This window comes from Chiloscyllium plagiosum, chromosome 31 (genome assembly GCF_004010195.1).
Source record: "Chiloscyllium plagiosum isolate BGI_BamShark_2017 chromosome 31, ASM401019v2, whole genome shotgun sequence".
Lineage (NCBI taxonomy): Eukaryota > Metazoa > Chordata > Chondrichthyes > Orectolobiformes > Hemiscylliidae > Chiloscyllium > Chiloscyllium plagiosum.
The window spans coordinates 43313317-43332771 of NC_057740.1; the positions used below are offsets into that span (position 1 = coordinate 43313317).

At 47.2% G+C, this 19455-nt stretch overlaps 1 protein-coding gene across 2 annotated transcripts in view; it reads left to right on the top strand.

Moving 5' to 3' along the window:
* The first annotated feature begins 3892 nt into the window (after positions 1-3892).
* Positions 3893-19455, top strand: part of shc2 (SHC (Src homology 2 domain containing) transforming protein 2) — a 30183-nt gene continuing 14620 nt past the window's right edge. For both annotated transcript variants that reach the window (XM_043721549.1, XM_043721550.1), the window contains exons 1-7: positions 3893-4541; positions 13448-13518; positions 15249-15309; positions 15701-15820; positions 16274-16327; positions 17034-17085; positions 19130-19256. In XM_043721549.1, coding sequence (XP_043577484.1) covers positions 4029-4541; positions 13448-13518; positions 15249-15309; positions 15701-15820; positions 16274-16327; positions 17034-17085; positions 19130-19256 — 998 coding nt within the window. In that variant the 5' untranslated portion in view covers positions 3893-4028. The remainder of the gene's footprint in view (positions 4542-13447; positions 13519-15248; positions 15310-15700; positions 15821-16273; positions 16328-17033; positions 17086-19129; positions 19257-19455) is intronic.

Consider the following 19455-nt stretch of genomic DNA (forward strand, 5'->3'; position numbering starts at 1 on the left):
CCCACCCCCACCCTCCTCTAGCTTATCTCTCCACGCTTCAGGCTCTCTGCCTTTATTCCTGATGAAGGGCTTTTGCCCGAAACGTCGATTTCGCTGCTCCTTGGATGCTGCCTGACCTGCTGTGCTCTTCTAGTACCACTAATCCAGAATCTGGTTTCCAGCATCTGTAGTCATTGTTCATACCTCGTTGTTTCTAATTCAGTGACTGATGGCGCTAACGGGTTTCTCTCCACAGACACTGCCAGACTGGCTGTTTTGCTATCAGGTCTCCAGTACCCGCAGTCCTCTATATCCCCAGGCACACAGCGAGCAGTGAAAGCGGTGACCCAAGTATGATCTGTTCCTGGGAACAGCACAGACGGACCCAGTGAGGGTGGCCCGGTTTTGCATTCTCAGTTTCACTGACAGAGGATTCTGAAATCAATCAGGGCGAGCAAATAAAGTTAGCAAAAAAAACGTCCGAGGCAGAGATGTTGATACATGTAACAGGAAAAATAATGCGGGAAATGTTCAGCCCAGACCATGTTCAGCCGCCTCCTTCTCGCATTCCTGAATGTGTGTGTGAATGTGAGAGAGAGGGTTCTCAGACTCTCACTCTGACTCTGTGTGTGTCAGAGAGAGAGCTAAGACTCTGCCCTGACTGTGAGAGAGAGAGCCTGGACCTCTCTCTCTCCCGACTCTGTCTGAGTGTCTAAGAGAGACTCCGGTCCCGCTCTGTGTGTGTGTGTGTGTGTGAGAGAGAGGGGGGGGTTCTCAGACTCTTCCTGTGTGTGAGAGAGCCAAGACCCCACTGTCTCTGCTTCTTTCTCTCAAACTGTGTGTGTCTGTGTGTGTGTGTGTGAGAGAGAGCTGGGAGCCGCTGCCTCTCTCTCTCTCCTGACTGTGTGTGTGTCTCTCTCTCCTGGTTGTTTGTTTGTGTCTGTGAGAATGTCGCCCTCTCGCCTGAGTGTGTGTCTGTCTGTGAGAGTGTCTCTCTCTCCTGAAACTGCCTCGCACTCTCTCCTGACTGTGTGTGAAAGTGTCTCTCCCTCCCTCTCCTGACTGTGTCTGTGAGAGTGTCTCTCCCTCTCTCTCCTGACTGTGTGTCTGTGAGAGTGTCTCTCCTGACTGTGTGTCTGAGAGTATCTCTCCTGACCATGTGTCTGTGAGAATCTCTCCTGACCGTGTGTCTGTGAGTATCTCTCCCTGTCTCTCCTGACTGTGTGTCTGTGAGATTATCTCTCCTGACTGTGTGTCTGTGAAAGTGTCTCTCCCTCCCTCTCCTGACTGTGTGTCTGTGAGAGTATCTCTCCCTCCCTCTCCTGACCGTGTGTCTGTGAGTATCTCTCCCTGTCTCTCCTGACTGTGTGTCTGTGAGATTATCTCTCCTGACTGTGTGTCTGTGAGAGTATCTCTCCCTCTCTCTACTGACCGTGTGTCTGTGAGAGTATCTCTCCTGACCGTGTGCCTGTGAGAGTGTCTCTCCCTCTCTCTCTCCTGACTGTGTGTCTGTGAGAGTAGCTCTCCTGACTGTGTGTCTGTGAGAGTATCTCTCCCTCTCTCTCCCGACTGTGTGTCTGTGGGAGTGTCTCTCCCCCTCTCTCCCGACTGTGTGTCTGTGAGAGTAGCTCTCCCACTGTCTCCTGACTGTGTCTGTGGGAGTGTCTCTCCCTCTCTCTCCTGACTGTGTGTCTGTGAGAGTGTCTCTCCCTCCCTCTCTCTCCTGTGTGTCTGTGAGAGTGTCTCTCCCTCTCTCTCCTGACTGTCTGTGAGAGTGTCTCTCCCTCTCCCTCCTGACTGTGTGTATGTGAGATATCTCTCCCTCTCTCTCCTGACGTATGTGAGATATCTCTCCCTCTCTCTCCTGACTGTGTGTCTGTGAGAGTGTCTCTCCCTCTCTCTCCTGACTGTGTGTCTGTGAGAGTGTCTCTCCCTCTGTCTCCTAACTGTTTGTCTGTGAGAGTGTCTCTCCCTCTCTCTCCTGACTGTGTGTCTGTGAGAGTGTCTCTCCCTCTCCCTCCTGACCGTGTGTCTGTGAGAGTGTCTCTCCCTCTCTCTCCTGACTGTGTGCCTGTGAGAGTATCTCTCTCTCTCTCCTGTGTGTCTGTGAGAGTGTCTTTCTCTCTCCTGACTGTGTGTCTGTGAGTGTCTCTCCCTCTCTCTCCTGACTGTGTGTCTGTGAGAGTGTCTCTCCCTCTCTCTCCTAACTGTGTGTCTGTGAGAGTGTCTCTCCCTCTCTCTCCTGACTGTGTGTCTGTGAGAGTCTCTCCCTCTCTCTCCTGACCGTGTGCCTGTGAGAGTGTCTCTCCCTATCTCTCCTGACTGTGTGTCTGTGAGAGTGTCTCTCCCTCTCCTGACTGTGTGTCTGTGAGAGTGTCTCTCCCTCTCTCCCCTGTCTGTGTGTCTGTGAGAGTGTCTCTCCCTCTCTCTCCTGACCGTGTGCCTCTGAGAGTGTCTCTCCCTCTCTCTCGTGACTGTGTGTCTGTGAGAGTGTCTCTCCCTCTCTCCCCTGACTGTGTGTCTGTGAGAGTGTCTCTCCCTCTCTCTCCTGACTGTGTGTCTGTGAGAGTGTCTCTCCCTCTCTCCCCTGACTGTGTGTCTGTGAGAGTATCTCTCCCTCTCTCTCATGACTGTGTGTCTGTGAGAGTATCTCTCTCTCTCTCTCCTGACTGTGTGTCTGTGAGAGTATCTCTCCCTCTCTCTCCTGACTGTGTGTCTGTGAGAGTGTCTCTCCCTCTCTCCAGACTGTGTGTCTGTGAGAGTGTCTCTCCCTCTCTCTCCTGACTGTGTGTCTGTGAGAGTGTCTCTCCCTCTCTCTCCTGACTGTGTGTCTGTGAGAGTGTCTCTCCCTCTCTCCCCTGACTGTGTGTCTGTGAGAGTGTCTCTCCCTCTCTCTCCTGACTGTGTGTCTGTGAGAGTATCTCTCCCTCTCTCTCCTGACTGTGTGTCTGTGAGTGTCTCTCTCTCTCTCTCCTGACTGTGTGTCTGTGAGAGTGTCTCTCCCTCTCTCTCCTGACTGTGTGTCTGTGAGAGTGTCTCTCCCTCTCTCCCCTGACTGTGTCTGTGAGAGTATCTCTCCCTCTCTCTCCTGACTGTGTGTCTGTGAGTGTCTCTCTCTCTCTCTCCTGACTGTGTGTCTGTGAGAGTGTCTCTCCGTCTCTCTCCTGACTGTGTGTCTGTGAGAGTGTCTCTCCCTCTCTCTCCTGACTGTGTGTATGTGAGAGAGTCTCTCCCTCTCTCCCCTGACTGTGTGTCTGTGAGAGTGTCTCTCCCTCTCTCTCCTGACTGTGTGTCTGTGAGAGTGTCTCTCCCTCTCTCCCCTGACTGTGTGTCTGTGAGAGTATCTCTCCCTCTCTCTCCTGACTGTGTGTCTGTGAGTGTCTCTCTCTCTCTCTCCTGACTGTGTGTCTGTGAGAGTGTCTCTCCGTCTCTCTCCTGACTGTGTGTCTGTGAGAGTGTCTCTCCCTCTCTCTCCTGACTGTGTGTATGTGAGAGAGTCTCTCCCTCTCTCCCCTGACTGTGTGTCTGTGAGAGTATCTCTCCCTCTCTCTCCTGACTGTGAGTCTGTGAGAGAGTCTCTCCCTCTCTCTCCTGACTGTGTGTCTGTGAGAGTCTTTCCCTCTCTCTCCTGACTGTGTGTCTGTGAGTGTCTCTCCCTCTCTCTCCTGACTGTGTGTCTGTGAGAGAGTCTTTCCCTCTCTCTCCTGACTGTGTCTGTGAGAGTATCTCTCTCTCTCCTGACTGTGTGTCTGTGAGTGTCTCTCCCTCTCTCTCCTGACTGTGTCTGTGAGAGTGTCTCTCCCTCTCTCTCCTGACTGTGTGTCTGTGAGAGTGTCTCTCCCTCTCTCCCCCCTGACTGTGTGTCTGTGAGAGTGTCTCTCCCTCTCTCTCCTGACTGTGTGTCTGTGAGAGTGTCTCTCCCTCTCTCTCCTGTTTGGCTGTCGGGTAATGGGTGATTAATTCGCCAAATGACATCAGCGGCTGTGCTGGGGAGTGTGGAGCTGATCAGTCACAGAGCTGAGAGCTTTCACTGAGGGACAGCTCCGCTGATGAAGCCCAAGTATGGTCGCTTTCGGAGTGAGTCGGTGACCAGCTCGGGGAGCGGCTTTCTGCACGGCCTGGCCATGAGCGGCCAGCTCGGTGCCGCTTCTGTGGCCGAAGAGCCGGAGGATTCCACCACCTTCTGCACCCTCATTCCCAGGATCCCGCACTGGAAGTTCTCGGCGTCTCCGGGCTCGGGGTTTTTGGGAGGCAGGAGCCCAGCCAAGGGTCAGCCTCCCGGCCGCGCTGGGGGTCTCGGGGCAGCCCCCGGGGCAGCCCCCGGGGGTCCGGCTCCCGCTCTGCCCGCTGTCCTGGGATCCTGTGACTCGCTGTGCCCCCCTCCCTGCTCGGTGCAGGCTACGGGCCGGCCGCCGGCCGGAGGGAGGAGGCTCCGGGTGGAAGGAGTCCGCTTGGCCGGAGGGGAATGCAATCGCAAAGGCAGCTTCATCAACAAACCATCAGGAGGCTGGCTGCACCCAGACACCAGGATCCTGGGCCCGGGGGTCTCCTACATCGTCCGCGTGAGTAACACGGGCAGTGGGCTCTGGGCAGTGGGCTGTGGTCTCTGGGCATGGCTCTGGGCAGTGGGCTCTGGGCAGTGGGCACTAGGCATGGCTCTGGGCTGTGGGCACTGGGCTGTGGGCACTGGGCATGGCACTGGGCAGTGGGCTCTGGGCAGTGGGCTCTGGGCAGTGGGCTCTGGGTATGGCTCTGGGCAGTGGGCAGCTCTGGGCAGTGGGCTCTGGGCTGTGGGCTCTGGGCAGTGGGCATGGCACTGGGCTCTGGGCAGTGGGCTCTGGGCTGTGGGTATGGCTCTGGGCATGGCACTGAGCTGTGGGCACTAGGCATGGCACTGGGCTGTGGGCACTGGGCTGTGGGCACTGGATGCTACACTCAGCCCCCATGCAGCTGCTGGGGTCGGAGGACGGGGGCTACTCTCAAGCCCTACCCAGTCTCCTGTCCATTCACTGCCCACAACAAGCTGGGGTGGACTATAGCCGGGTCCCTGCACAGGGGAGGCCAGGGGCACAGGGCAGGTCTCAAACCAGTTGTGTTGTTGGGAACTCAGTCATTGTTGGAATGTGTCAGACAGGGGCGTATCATTGAGAAAGAGGAAGTAATAGACTCGTTAGACCCTGACATCTGCTGTGGTCATGCTATTAGAATCTATAACTGAATTACTTTATGAGAATGTTATTAGCATCTATAATATAGGAGAGAGATGTTGATCACTGACAGAAGCTGCTGCAGTTTTGAGAAAGAGGGAGTTTGTAAAGGTTAGGTCTCTCCCAAACTTGATTGAAGTTTTGCAGGAAGCAACAGGTGGAGTGTTCAGGTAAATATTGCTGGATGCAGTTTGTATGAACGTCAAGAAAGCATTTAATTCAATAATGTTGAATGTGTACAGCAGAGAAACAGGCAATTCAGCCCATACCATGGAGTAGATGCTTGTAGGGATGTTCCTTCCCATAGAGGTCTCTGGAACTATGGGGACTAGCAGAGAGTAGATCTGTTGGTTATGGGATCAATTAGATCTGTCTAACACTTGCTGTTTATGATGTTTGACATACAAGTAGTCCTCCTTCACCAGAATGACATCTCATTTTCAGGTGCACCCAGTGCTGCCCCTGGCATACCCTCCTGCCCTCTCTGGCTTGATGGTAATGGTTGACTGGGGGATATGCCGGGCCATGAAGTTACAGATTGTGCTGGAGTACAGTTCTGCTGCTATAGATGGCACACAGCACCTCATGGGTGCTCAGTCTTTAATTGCCTGATCTGTTTGAAGTATGTCTGTGGTGAAGATACCACACAACATGATGGAGGTTATTCTCAACATGAAGACAGGATTTTGTCTCCACAGACACTGTGCGATAGTTACTCTCACCAATACTGTCATGAACAGATGCATCTACAGCTGGCAGATTGGGAAGGATGAGGTCAAGTATGTTTTTCCCTCTTGTATGTTCCCCCACCACCCACTGCAGACCCAGTCTAAAAGCTCTGGCCATTAGGACCCGACCAGCTCGATCAGTATTGCTGCTGCTGAGCCACTCTTGGTGGTGGACAGTGAAATCTCCCACCCAGATGCATTCTGTGCCGTTTCCACCCTCCGTGCTTCCTCCAAGTGTTGTTCAACATGGAGGAGTACGGATTCATCAGCTGAAGGAGGATGGTACGTGGTAGATACCTGGGTTCAGTTCCCGCCTCAGGCGACTGACTGTGTGGAGTTTGCACATTCTCCCCGTGTCTGGGCCGAAGGGCCTGTTTCCACACTGTAAGTAATCTAATCTAATCTAATCAGCAGGAGGTTTTCTTGCCCATGTTTAACCTGAAGCAGTGAGACCACCGTGGGGTCTGGAGCCAATGTTGAGCATTCCAGGGCAACTCCCTCCTTACTGTAACAACCCCTCCCCTCCCCCCGGCTGGGTCTGCCCTGCCAGTGGGACAGGATATATCCAGGGATGGTGATGGTGGGATCCGGGACCCTGTCTGTAAGGTATGATTCCGTGAGTATAACTATGTCAGGCTGTTGCTTGACCAGTCTGTGAGACAGCTCTCCCAATTTTGGCACTAGTCCCCAGATGTTAGGAAGGAGGACTTTGCAGGGTTGATAGGGCTGTTTCTGCCTATGTCTTTTCTGGTGCCAAGTCAATGCCAGGTGATTCACCTGTTTTCATTTCTTTGAGAATTTGTAGAAATTGGTACATCTGTATGGCTTTCTAGGCCATTTCAGAGGACAAATGATATTCGACCAAATTGCTGGGGTTCTGGAGTCATATGTAGGCCAGACCAGGTGAGGACGGCAGATTTCCTTCCCTGAAGGACCTTAGAAATCCTGATGGGTTTTTCTGACAATTGGCAATGGTTTCATGATCATCAGTTGATTCTTACTCACAGTTTTTTTAATATTGGTTTCAAATTCCAACATCTCTCATTGGTAGGATTTCTGGGTCCCCAGAATATTAGCTGAGTTTCTGGATTAATAATCTAATGGTAATACCACCAGGTCACAAATTTGTTGCTTGTGTCCTATAAGCCACTATTGATAAATCCCAGGATCCTATAGACCATATTAACCACCTTCTCGATGTGTTCTGCCACTCTGTAATTTGTGTGCCTGCACCCGAGCTTGTTCTGCTGCTGCACCCACTTTAGAATAGTTTCCTTTCAGTTTGTGTTGTCTCTCTTTAATCTTCTGACCAAACTGAATTACTTCATGAGTCTTGGTGTTAAATTTTATCTCTGCCAACTCCCTGTCCATTTCACCAACCAGCTCGTGTCCTCTTCGAGTCTATCACCTCATTCACAATATTCACAATATTTCCAAGTTTTGTGGAATTTTGAAATTGTCCCTTGCACATCAATTTTTAAAAATGTGTTCATGGATTGTGGCTGTCATTGTCTGGGCTAGCATTTAGTGCCCATCACCAAGTGCCCATCCTTGACATGGCTTGCCCTTGAGAAGGTGCTGGTGAACTGCCTTCCCAAACTGCTTGTGCTCTAGGTACACCCACAATACCCTTAGGGAGAGAATGCCAGGATTTTAACCCTAGTGACAGTGAAGGAACGGCAATATATTTCAAGTTAGGAAGGTGAGTGGCTTGGAGGGGAACTTGCAGGGGGTGGGTGTTCCCCTGTATCTGCTGCCCTTGTCCTTCTAGATGGAAGTGGCTGTGGGTCTGGAAAAGTTGCTGTCTAGGGAACTTTCGTGAATTTCTGCAGTACATCTCGTAGACAAAACAAACCACTGCTACTGAGCGTCGGTAGTGGAGAGAGTATATACTTGTGAGGGTGGTGCCAATCAAATGGGCTGCTTTATCTTGGATGGTCTCAAGCTTGGAGAAAGTGAGGTCTGCAGATGCTGGAGATCAGAGCTTAAAAATGTGTTGCTGGAAAAGTGCAGCAGGTCAGGCAGCATCAAAGGAGCAGGAGAATCGTCGAGAATAAGCCCGAAACGTCGATTCTCCTGTTCCTTTGATGCTGCCTGACCTGCTGCGCTTTTCCAGCAACACATTTTTAAGCCATGGTGTCAAGCTTCTTGAGTGTTGTTGGAGCTGCACCCGTCCAGGCCAATGGGGAGTATTCCCTCACACTCCCTGTGCTGTTGGATAGGCTTTGAAGGGTCAGGAAGTCAGTTATTTGCTGAAATACTTGTAGCCTCTGACCTGCTATTGTAGCTATTGCATTTATATGGCTAGTCCAGTTGGGACCTTCCAACCCAAATCCTAGCCACCCGACAACTGGAGGCAGAAGGCCTCATCTTCCACCTTGGCACCCTCCAACCGAAGGAATCAATGTGGATTTCACCAGTTTCCTCATCTCCCCTCCCCCCACCTTATCTGAGATCCAACCCTCCAACTCGGCACCACCCTCTTGAACTGTCCTACCTGTCCATCTTCCTTCCCACCCTATCCACTCCATCCTTCACTCCAACCTATCACAATCATCTCCACCTTCACCCATCTATTGCAATTCTAGCCAATTTCACCCAGCCCCAATCCCCTCCTATTTATCTCTCAGCCCCCTTGCCACACCACCCCCCTGACACATTCCTGATGAAGAGTTTATGCTTGAAATGTTGACTCTCCTGCTCCTCGGATGCTGCCAGACTGTCTGTGCTTTTCCAGCGCTGTACGTTTTGACACTTGTCCAGTTGAATGTCAGATGTATCCCCCAGAATTTTGATAATGGAGGATTTAGCAGTGTCAAGGGACAATGGTTCAATTGTCTCTTTTTATAAATAGTCTTTGACTGGCATTTATGGCATGAATACTATTTGCTACTTCTCAGCCCAAGCTGGATATTGTCCATAAACTGAAATTGCTGGAAAAACTCAGTAGGTCAGGCAGCACTTGTGGAGTGAAAACAGTTAACGGTTTAGGTCCAGTGACCCTTCTTCAGATTCTTCCAGATTTTGTCCAGTTGTTGTTGCATTTGGACACAATCTGCTTCAGTACTCGAGGAGCTGCGAATGGTGCTGAATATTGCCCAATCATCGGTGAACATCCCCACTTCTGACCTTATGATGGAGGGAAGGTCATTGATAAAGCAGCTGAGGATGGCTGGGCCAAGAATGCTATCCTGAGGGACTCCTGCAGAGACTGGAGCTGAAATGACTGACCTCCAACAACCACAACCATTTTTCTATGTACTAGTGAAGTAATGTAGTGGTATTGATTGTGGATTGGTAATCCAGAGACCTAAGCAATGTTATTGGGATCTGATTTCAAATTCCTCTGTGACAGATTGTGGAATTTGAATTTTAAACAAAATCTGGAAATAAGTCAATCGATGACCATGATCCCATCAGTAATTGTTGTGAAAGATGGGTTTATAACTGAAGTCCTTTCACAGAGAGGTATGTGCTGTCCTGATCTGCTCACCATGTAACTCCAGACCCACAGCTAGTAGTTGACTTATACCTAGCCTCTGAAATGACAAGCTAACCAGTTTAGACAGGATAAATGCAATGACCAGGGTGTCCAGAACCAGTGGTTGCAGTCTAAGGACACAGGATAATCCATTTAGAACCAATGAGGAGAAATGTCTTCACCCAGAGCGTGGTGAGCCTGCAGAATGTCTTCACCCAGAGAGTGGTGAGCCTGCAGAATTCTGTGCCACAGAAAATAGTTGGTGCAAAAACATTGAACATTTTCATGGAGTTAGAAATAGTCCTTGGGCTAAAGGGATCAAATAGAATGGGGGAAAGCTGGAACCTGGTACTGAGTTAGATGATCAGCCATGACTGTGTTGGATGGTGGAGCAGGCTCAAAGGGCCAAAAGGCCTACTCCTCAAATTTTCTATGTTTGTCTTACCCAACTGCTAATGATTTTTGATTTTAGGTTGCTACCAATAAGAACAGTTAACCACTACCCTCTGTTTCCGATTATTCAGCCACCTTCATATCCATGCTGCGTTTGTCCCTTTGATTCCAAGCCCTTTAACTTTATTGACAAATCTGTTGCATGTCACTTTATGAAGTATCTTTTCAAAGTCTATCTACATCCCATCAGCTGCAGTTAACATCATCATCATCATTCAAAGCTCAGTCAAATTAACTGGACACGACATATTATTAACAAATCTCTGCTGACTTTCCTTAATCAACCACATCTGTTCGGATAGCTCTTAATTTTGCCCTGTCTAATTTCAAGTATATTTCTAAATGTATCTATGTTCTATGGATTTCCTTTTGTGTTAGTTGCCGGTCTCTTCTCATACTCTTTGATTCTTTTCTTTCCAATTCCTCTTTTAGTGCTCTATGTTTAGCCTGACTCTCAGTTGTATTAATAACCTGACACCTTTTCTGCTTCATCTTGCTGTCTTTTGTTGTTTGGGGAGTTCTGGCTTTGTTTGTCTTTCCTCTCTCCTGATGTGTTTCTGCATATGAGACCATTGACTCAAATTAAACTTTGTGAAATTAAAGACAAATATAGATCTGGTTAAGAGACGGTTAGATGCTGAGGACAGGGCTCGTGACCATTGGTATGTATTCGACCTGAAAGAAGGTAATGACTGGTGTCCGATAAGGATCAGTGTTGGGGCTCTTACTAGTCTCTGCATTACTAAACTTAAGTAACACAATCAACAGCTGTTTAATGGGTTTACCAATCACTGAGATTGATGGAACAGTGAGTAGTGTTGACAGGAATATAAATTTACAGAGACACATTGATAAAGTGAGTGAATGAATAAGACTGTGGCGAGTAGATTTCAGGAAAGGAAAATGTCAGCTCATGGAACCAATAAAGGGGGTAAGATCCCAGAATTATTTAAATACAGCAAAGTTTAGAAACCGTGGAAGTTCAGAGATTTGGGGATCCATGTACACCGATTGATCATTAAAGTGGAATAGTGAGATTCTGCAAATAATTGAAAAAGCCAATGGAATGTTTGCCTTTCGAGGCCCAGTATAGAAAGGGAGAGGAAGCTTCGCTCCAGCACCTGGGGTAACAAAACCTTAACCAGGGGTCCCTGCTCCTTGTACTATCGGCCAATAGGAACTGTTTTTTCTCTACTTTATCTAAATATGTCTGAATCTGGTCTATCATCAGCAAATCTCCCTTCTTCTCTGAGGAGAACACAATAGTCTTTCTCTTCTAATGTTACAACTGAATCCCCACCCCAAGACCATTCTGACAAATCTCCTCTTCCCAAGGACCCTCACATCCTTCCTAAAGGATGGCGTCCAGGGCTACACACCATTCTCTAGCTGTGGCCTGACCAGAATTTTACAAAGACTTAGCGTCACTTGCTGTTTTTGTTCTCAGTGCCTTGATTTATGAAGTCCGGGATCCTATTTGTTTATTAAATTTCTCTCTTGATGTACCTGTCATCTTTTGTGCTCTGTGCATGTGAACCTCAGGTCTCTGTCTCTGTACATACTTTAGAACTGTGCCATTAACTGTATATATTTCCGCTCCTTATCCCTTCTTTCAAAAGATATTACCTCTTACTTTTATGTATTAAGTTCCATCTGTCACTATTACTAGTTCTGCCATTCTCTCTGTTTCTTGTTGCAGTGCATTAATATCAGCCTCAATCTAGGTCACCCCATTTTCCCCTCCTTAGACGTGTTGTTGGGTCAGTGAGAGTTCCCATTCTACATTGGTTTCTTCTGAGAGTGAGATCATTCTCTTGCATATTGGTTTGTGAGAGAGACACAGTGGGCAGAATCTAAAATGATTCAGCATTTTATCCTTTCCTGGCATTATTGGTGCCCTGTCTGACCTTGCCTCCTCGTTTAATGCAGTATGAGCTGTGATGAGCTACTTAAGAGACCAAAATGTAATTTGAGCAGCTGTGAATTCCTATATGCAACCCCTCCTCCAGCCCATAGTATCTGAGCAGCCTCTAGGGAAATACCGCCAGCTCTTCTCTGTATGAACACATGCATCTCTCAGGCACAGCCCTCAGTATGAATGTATTTTCTTGGGTTCCAAACCTGATTATATTTGTCTGTGTGTGGACATGCTTCTTAAAGATTTTCTCTTCTGAAGACCTGTTAACTCAATCCCCTCAAGCAGTCACTACACTCGGCAGTTTTGGCAGCATAGTCATACACATGCACACGGAAATAGACCCTTCGGTCCAACTCGTCCATACCAACCAGATATCCTAAATTAATCTAGTCCTATTTGCCAGTATTTAGCTCATATCCCTCTAAACCCTTCCTATACCATGTACCCATCCAGATGCCTTTTTAAATGTTTTAATTGTACCAGCCTCCACCACTTCCTCTGGCAGCTCATTCCATACACACACCACCCTCTGCATAGAAAAGATGTCCCTTAAGTCCCTTTTACATCTTTCCCCTCTCACCTTAAACCTATGCCCTATAGTTCTGGACTCCCCCAACCCAGGCAAAAGACCTTATCTATTTATCCTATCCATGACATCATGAATTTATAAACCTCTATAAGGTCACCCTCAGCCTTGACTGTGCAGAGAAAACAGTTCACATTTTGGATTGAGTGACCCTTCCACAGACCCTTCAGTGACTAGGCAGGAATCCTGGCTATTTGTTCCCGTATGGTAAGGGCTGTTCTGTGTGAATACAGGGGGAAGACATTTCTGTCAAAAACGTGGAGAGAAAAGTGGGCTTGAGTACAAAGGAAGGATCTTGAACTGAACTTTCAGAATGTATGAGTGTAAGTATTTAGAGTGAGTAGTCAATTTGGCCCCTCAAGTTAGTCCCACAATTCTAGTTTTTTTAAAATCTGGACAGAACATTACTTGGATCTCTGGATTAACAGTCCTGTGACAATGCCACTAAGCCATCTCCTGCTCCTGAGGAGTTGCAGCAGTTCAAGAAGGCAGCTCACCACCACCTTTTCAAGGGCAACACCCATATCCTATGACAGAATTAAAATTAAACAAAATTGAGGAGCATGGATAGAGTAAACAGAAGAAACGTTTCTCCTCAATGCAGGGGTCAATGACTGAGATTTAAGGGAAGGGATTGGAGGTTTGGAGGAATTGTGTGGAAAAATGTTTTCACCCAGAGGGTGGTGGGAATCTGGAACTCTCTGACTGTAAGGTTGGGAAAGTCGGAAACCTTTACAACATTGAACAAGGATTTAGATGTGCACCTCTGATATCCAGGCAGGCAGTGCTTTTGGTCAAGTGCTGGAAAATGGGGTTAGAATAGTTAGGTAGCTGTTTCTGATTGGTATGGACTTGATGGGCCCCAAGGCCTTTTTACTGTGCTGAGGATCTCTGTGACTTTCTAAAATGGCAGTAGAAACCGATTCAATAGGAACTTTCAAAAAGGCATTTGAATGAGCAGGGAAGTGGCCTCATTGGAGACCTCTTTCAAAGAGCTGGCACAAGCACAATGGGCTGAGTGGTCTATTTATAAAATGAAATTTGAAGATTGATCTCTGGTGTATTTATGTTTGACCCTGTATCTTCCTGTTACAGTATATGGGATGTATTGAAGTGGTCAAATCAATGAGATCCCTTGACTTCAACACGAGAACACAGGTCACAAGGTAAGATGGTGTTGTATATTATTGACAGAATCGCCATAGGATTGAATCTAGTTATGGTCATTGACTGCTACTGAAGTGAAGATGATTAGAAGCCAAAGGAGTCGAAATGTAAATGCAATCAATATTCAGTTTCACTCTCAAACATGGTGTTTCTCAAAGGTAGCGCTTGCTTATTTGATTAGACTGCTTTCTTTTTGGGAATCAGTCCCATAAACATTGACACCTTCCCAATATGACATCCAAATTGAGAGGTTATGGATTCTCCTTTTTATGGTACTCCTCCTTATCTCCCTTTCTCCCCCTCTCTGTTTTTCTCTCACTTCCTTCCTTTTGGAGTCTGTATCTGTTTCTCTGCCTTGCCCCCTGAACAATGTGTGTTGTAAGTGACTGTGATTCGGAGATGCTGGTGTTGGACTGGGGTGTACAAAGTTAAAAATCACACAACACCAGGTTAGAGTCCAACAGGTTTAATTGGAAGCACACTAGCTTTCGGAGTGACAATCACCTGATGAAGGAGCGTCGCTCCGAAAGCTAGTGTGCTTCCAGTTAAACCTGTTGGACTATAACCTGGTGTTGTGTGATTTTTAACTTCGTAAGTGACTGTAATTTGGATCTCTTTGCACAGAGGCTTGTAGAATGGGATTGACAATTTTATATTGATGTGAACAGTTCCTCTGCAATGATCAGCACCATAATCAGTGCAGTGATGAGAGTGGGGTAGAAATAGCAGCACCAATCGATAGGGCAAAGTGAGAGCTGACTGCAGTGCTAATCTAATATTGATGATGTTTCTTAAAGAGCCAGCTTGTTCTGAACGTCAGCACAGCGCCACAAACAATGAATAAAATTATCTCTCAAATTCTTGATTGGAAAATTGGAACTCCTTGTTGTAAAATTGTACCCAATATGTTCTTAGTAAAGAACAAGTTGGAAACATAATTTTCCACATCTGAAATTAACATTGAATGTGAAGCAGCTTCTCAATGCAGCTGAAATTGTTTTAGAACGTAGAAAAGTACAGAACAGAACAGGCCCTTAGGCCCACAATGTTGTGTCGAGGTTTAATCCTAATGTAAAATATAGCAACTTAACCTACACACCCCTCAACTCACTGCTATCCATCTGCATGTCCAGCAGTCACTTAAATGTCCCCAATGACTCTGCTTCCACCACCACAGCTGGCAACACATTCCATGCATTCACAACTCTCTGCGTAAAGAAACTACCTCTGACTTCTCCTTTATACCTTTCTCCTAATTCTTAAAAAAAAATTCAAAAAAATTCTTATATATTCAATACTTCCATCTGTAAATACTTGGGGCAACAATGATGATGGTCATCCCGAGATGCTCACTCAGCCTCCTGGACCATGTGATAACTTTGATTTCCCTGAGGCAACTGCTGCCAGTAGTTTTGCAGTGGAGAAAGTCACTGTTAAAAAGTATGTAAAAAGGGCTAAAAAGCTGCTGCTTCTGACTGTGGTATAGCCTGAAGTTCCCAATGCAATGCAGACAGAACCCCGTGATCTCTTTGTGTGCCAATTGGTTAGACAAGGTCCAATTTGGCCTGTGCTTTAGAAATGTGTTATTGACTGTAAAGAGCTTTGGGATGCACTGTGTTAATGGAAGGTGTTTCGTACAGGTAAAGATGGGCCTCTATATGTCCAGAGATGGGCAGTGCCTGTTATTCTAAACTGAATCTTCTCTCACCAAGTTAACCTCATTTTGCAGGGAAGCCATTAATCGGCTGCACGAAACAGTTCCAGGAGTGAAAGGGGCTTGGAAAAGGAAGGTACGAACGATGACAGGCTGAGCTTGGATTGTGACTGATTTACTTATCTCAGACTGAACTGCCCCTGCCCTGCCACCATAGGTTCAATGTCCTTGCAAAGTCAAGTGTCTCATTCCACCTGCTAGCTGCCCACAGCCCTGTGCCTCCTTGGACATTGCAAGTCCACAATTCCCATTGCTACAAGTGAGGCAGTCTCCCTCCAAAACCCCGGCTCTGATCCCATTGGACGTGTGCGCGTGCATACACATGCTCACTTTCCCTGGGGGACAGGTTTCACAGGCCCTGCTGGACTGGTTGGGGGTTCGGGACTAAGACTCACTAACTGCTGACCGTTTAGTTCTTGTTGATGTCTATTCTGTGCCTGTTTGCTTTGCACCTTTACCTCCTTTAGCCTTCGAACCAATCCCTGCAATCCATTCTCGGGAGAAGTAACCTGCGGTTTGCTGGGATGAACATCACCATCAACATCTCCATTGAAGGGTTAAACCTGGCACTGCCCACCACCCGACAGGTACCCACACATTGGGTGTGGTCGGGGGGGGATAAACTGGGGACAGGGAGTGGGGTTAAATGTGGAATGGAGGGAGGGTGAACAGGGGATAACAGGATGGGGTGTAAGCATGAGGCTGATACTACCTAGAGATTGGGGAATCACTCAGCAGCAAGCCCACACTCTCCTCCTCCTCCTCTCTCTTATCCCCAAACCTCTCCACCCAACACGTGCATAGCCACACCCACCCACAGACCCCCACAGTCAGGGCAGTTTCAGGATATGGGATGGCAGGATATTGTGTTGGGTCCTGGAGTTTTGACAAAAGAGAGAACAACATAAACAATTCCCCTCAAACGTGCAGTTTCTGCTGGTGTCTGTGGGCCCTGGGACTTGTGGAGTGAGGGTTACTGCTGTTCTTCTCTGCCTGGGGCTGAGAGTATGAGTGAAATGTTTTGTGTGTTTTGTTCCCAGATCATCGCGAACCATCACATGCAGTCCATCTCCTTCGCTTCTGGTGGGGACACAGTAAGGAGTTACCTGACCTGACAACATCACTGTCACCACAGCTCCTTTCTAAATTGTCCCACTGGGCAGCTCTAAGGATCACCGGGTGTGGAGGAACTGCTCAGTGACTAGTTGCTGGGTTTTTGTCAGTGGGTCTATCTTTACTTTGTGATGTAGACAGTGTTCAGTATTTGTGTTTGGTGACTCCCTCCTTCAGTTGAAGGCAGTGATCGATTGCAGCTTAGTTGATCATTGTGAGGATTCAACTGCAAGATCCAGATGAGCATCATGTAATGACTTTTACTCAGGAGCAGCAACCCTAACAGATGATCAGGTTTCCTGAATTAGTTGACCAGCTCTCAGACCACTGGCTGAAGAAAGGACACATTATGAACAGGGTCTCCTGATCCCTTGTATCCAGATTACCAATTTCTATAAACATAATTTCAGGAAACCTTAACCTGCAGTTTCAAATTCCTCAGATGGCTATTTTAATGCCAGTATTTGCTCATTATTGTGTAATTTTAAGTAGGTTTGTTCCTATATCAAAATACCAAAGAGGAATTATGATATCTGACAGAGCGACTGAATCTCTCCTGTTCAGATTCAGGATGTAGTTCAGCATATTCTCCCATCATTCCAGTCCCTGAAATGCACAGACAGGCTGATGTTACTCTTTAATGTGAAGTGTTATTAGAAAGCGGTAAATAATTCATGTCTTCTACAGGACACTGCTGATTATGTTGCCTACGTAGCAAAAGACCCTGTAAATCAGAGAGGTGAGTATTTGCAACTACAGATGGGGCCTTTCTTCAGTGGAGTATTATCAAATAAAATTTAAAACTAAGCCACTCAAGCAGCTCGACTGACACTTACTCATAGTTTAGTTACAGATGGTTTTTAAGGAACATCTTAAAAAGAAATGCCAGAGGTTTATAGTCAAGTAGCTGAAGGTATGGTCACCAATAGCAGACCAATGAAACTTGGGGAAATGCCAGAAGGCAGAGCTGGAGATGCACCAATTGTCTTGGGATGGTTGTGTGATTAGATTAGATCCCTACACTATGGAAACAGGCCCATCGGCCAAACAAGTCCATACCGACCCTCTGAAGAGTAGCCCACCCAGACCCATTCCCCTACCCAATATTTACCTCTGACTAATGCACCTAACACTACGGGCAATTGAGCATGGCCAATTCACCTTACCTGCACATCTTTGGACTGTAGGAGGAAATCGGAGCACCCGGAGGAAACCAATGCAGAATGTGCAAACTCCACACAGACAGTCGCCTGAGGTGGGAATTGAACTGGGTCCCTGGTGCTGTGAGGCATTTGGAAATGGGATGGGAGGTTTAAATGTTGCAGGACCAGGAGCCAATGTAGGTAAATGGCCACAGCAGGTGAAACAGGAGGAAGACTTTGTTTGAGTGAACAAAGCTTTCTCAAAAATGTAATTTTCCCTTAATTTGGTTATGATACTATCAATCAACCTATCTCAATGTTCAGCGTTGTTTGTGACTCGTCAGATTCTGAAGCACTCTACATCAAAATGCAGCAAGACCTGGACAGTATCCAGGGCTGACAAGAGGTAAATAACATTCATGTTGCACAAATACCAGGCAATGACCATCTCCAACAAGACAGAATCCAATATCGGCCCTTAATATTTCAGTGTTACTATCACTGAGTCCACCACTATCCACACCATTGATCAGAAAATGACCTAGACTAGCCATGTAAACACAGTGAATACAAAAGCAGGTAACTCATCCCCTGACTCCCCAAAGTCTGTCCACCGTCTACAAGGCACAAGTCAGGAGTGTTATGGAATACTCCCCCCTTGCAGCTCCAACAGCACACAAGAAGCCTGGCACCATCCAGGACAAAGCAACCACTTGATTAGCACCACATCCACAAACATCCACTCCTTCCACTACTGATGCTCAGTAGCTGCTGTGGGTATTATCTAGAAGATGCACTGCAGAAACTCTCCAAAGATCCTCAGACAGCATCTTCCAAACTATTCTCATCTAGAAGGTCAAGGGCAACAGATACGTAGGAACAACACCTCCTGCAAGTTCCCTTCCAAGCCACTCGCTGTCCTGACTTGGAAATATATTGCTGTTCCTTCATGTTCTATGGTCAAAGTTCTGGAATATCTTCCCTAAGGGCATTGTGGGTCCACCTAGAGCTTCTGGACTGCAGCAGTTTACAGAAGGCAGCTCACCCCCACCTTCTCAAGGGGCAACTAGGGACAGGCAATAAATGCTGGGCCCAGCCAGTGACACCCACATCCTGTGAATGAATAATAAAAAAAATTAAGAAAAGAAAGAGCATTCCAGACGTGTAAATGGGTAAACACTCTGATCTGAAGATACTTAAGTTATTTCATGTGAAATGATTTCTCAGAGTCATTTCTAGCACTGTTTGTGGTTTTCAAACCACTGAACAGCGTGAGACAAATAGACTTGACATTCAAATATGGCTGTAGTCTCTTTAAATCCAAGTCTCTCTGAGGTTGGGGTCAGGGGAAGGTCAGGTGGGTTGCTGTCAGAACTGGGAGAGGGATTGGGAGTTTGTGGGAGGGGCAGGGTTGCAGAATTGATTTTGGGATTATGAAGTGACATTTGGATGAATTGAATAGAAACAGGAAGACTGCAACTGGCCATTTCTCCATTTCAAATCAATATATTGTCACATGTAGTTTGTTGTAGATCAAATTAGGGAAATTGGCCAGGAAATGGTCTTGGGATTGTGTTGTAATTGCAGGTAGTCAATGAGATACCACACTCGGTAATGGAGTCTCCTGTTAACATTCCACAGCCTGTCATATCCTGGAGTGTTGTGAGGGGTTAGCACAGACTGTCATCAGCACAATTGGACAGGCCTTTGAACTGAGGTTCAAACAGTATTTGCACAGTCCCCCGAAAGTGGTTGCTCCTCTTGACAGGTAAGACGACTGAGTCTGTGTGAAACAAAATGGTGTCGTTGTGAGTTCTTCAATCTCTTTGGGGAAATCAAATAAAATGAACCTCATCACGTTGTAGTTGCTAGGCCTGTCACACTTCCTGCCTTCCCTCCTAAAGGTGCTGACTCTCACTGGGCTATGGGGTCCCCCTCCCTCTCCTGAAGGGGCTGACTCTCATTTT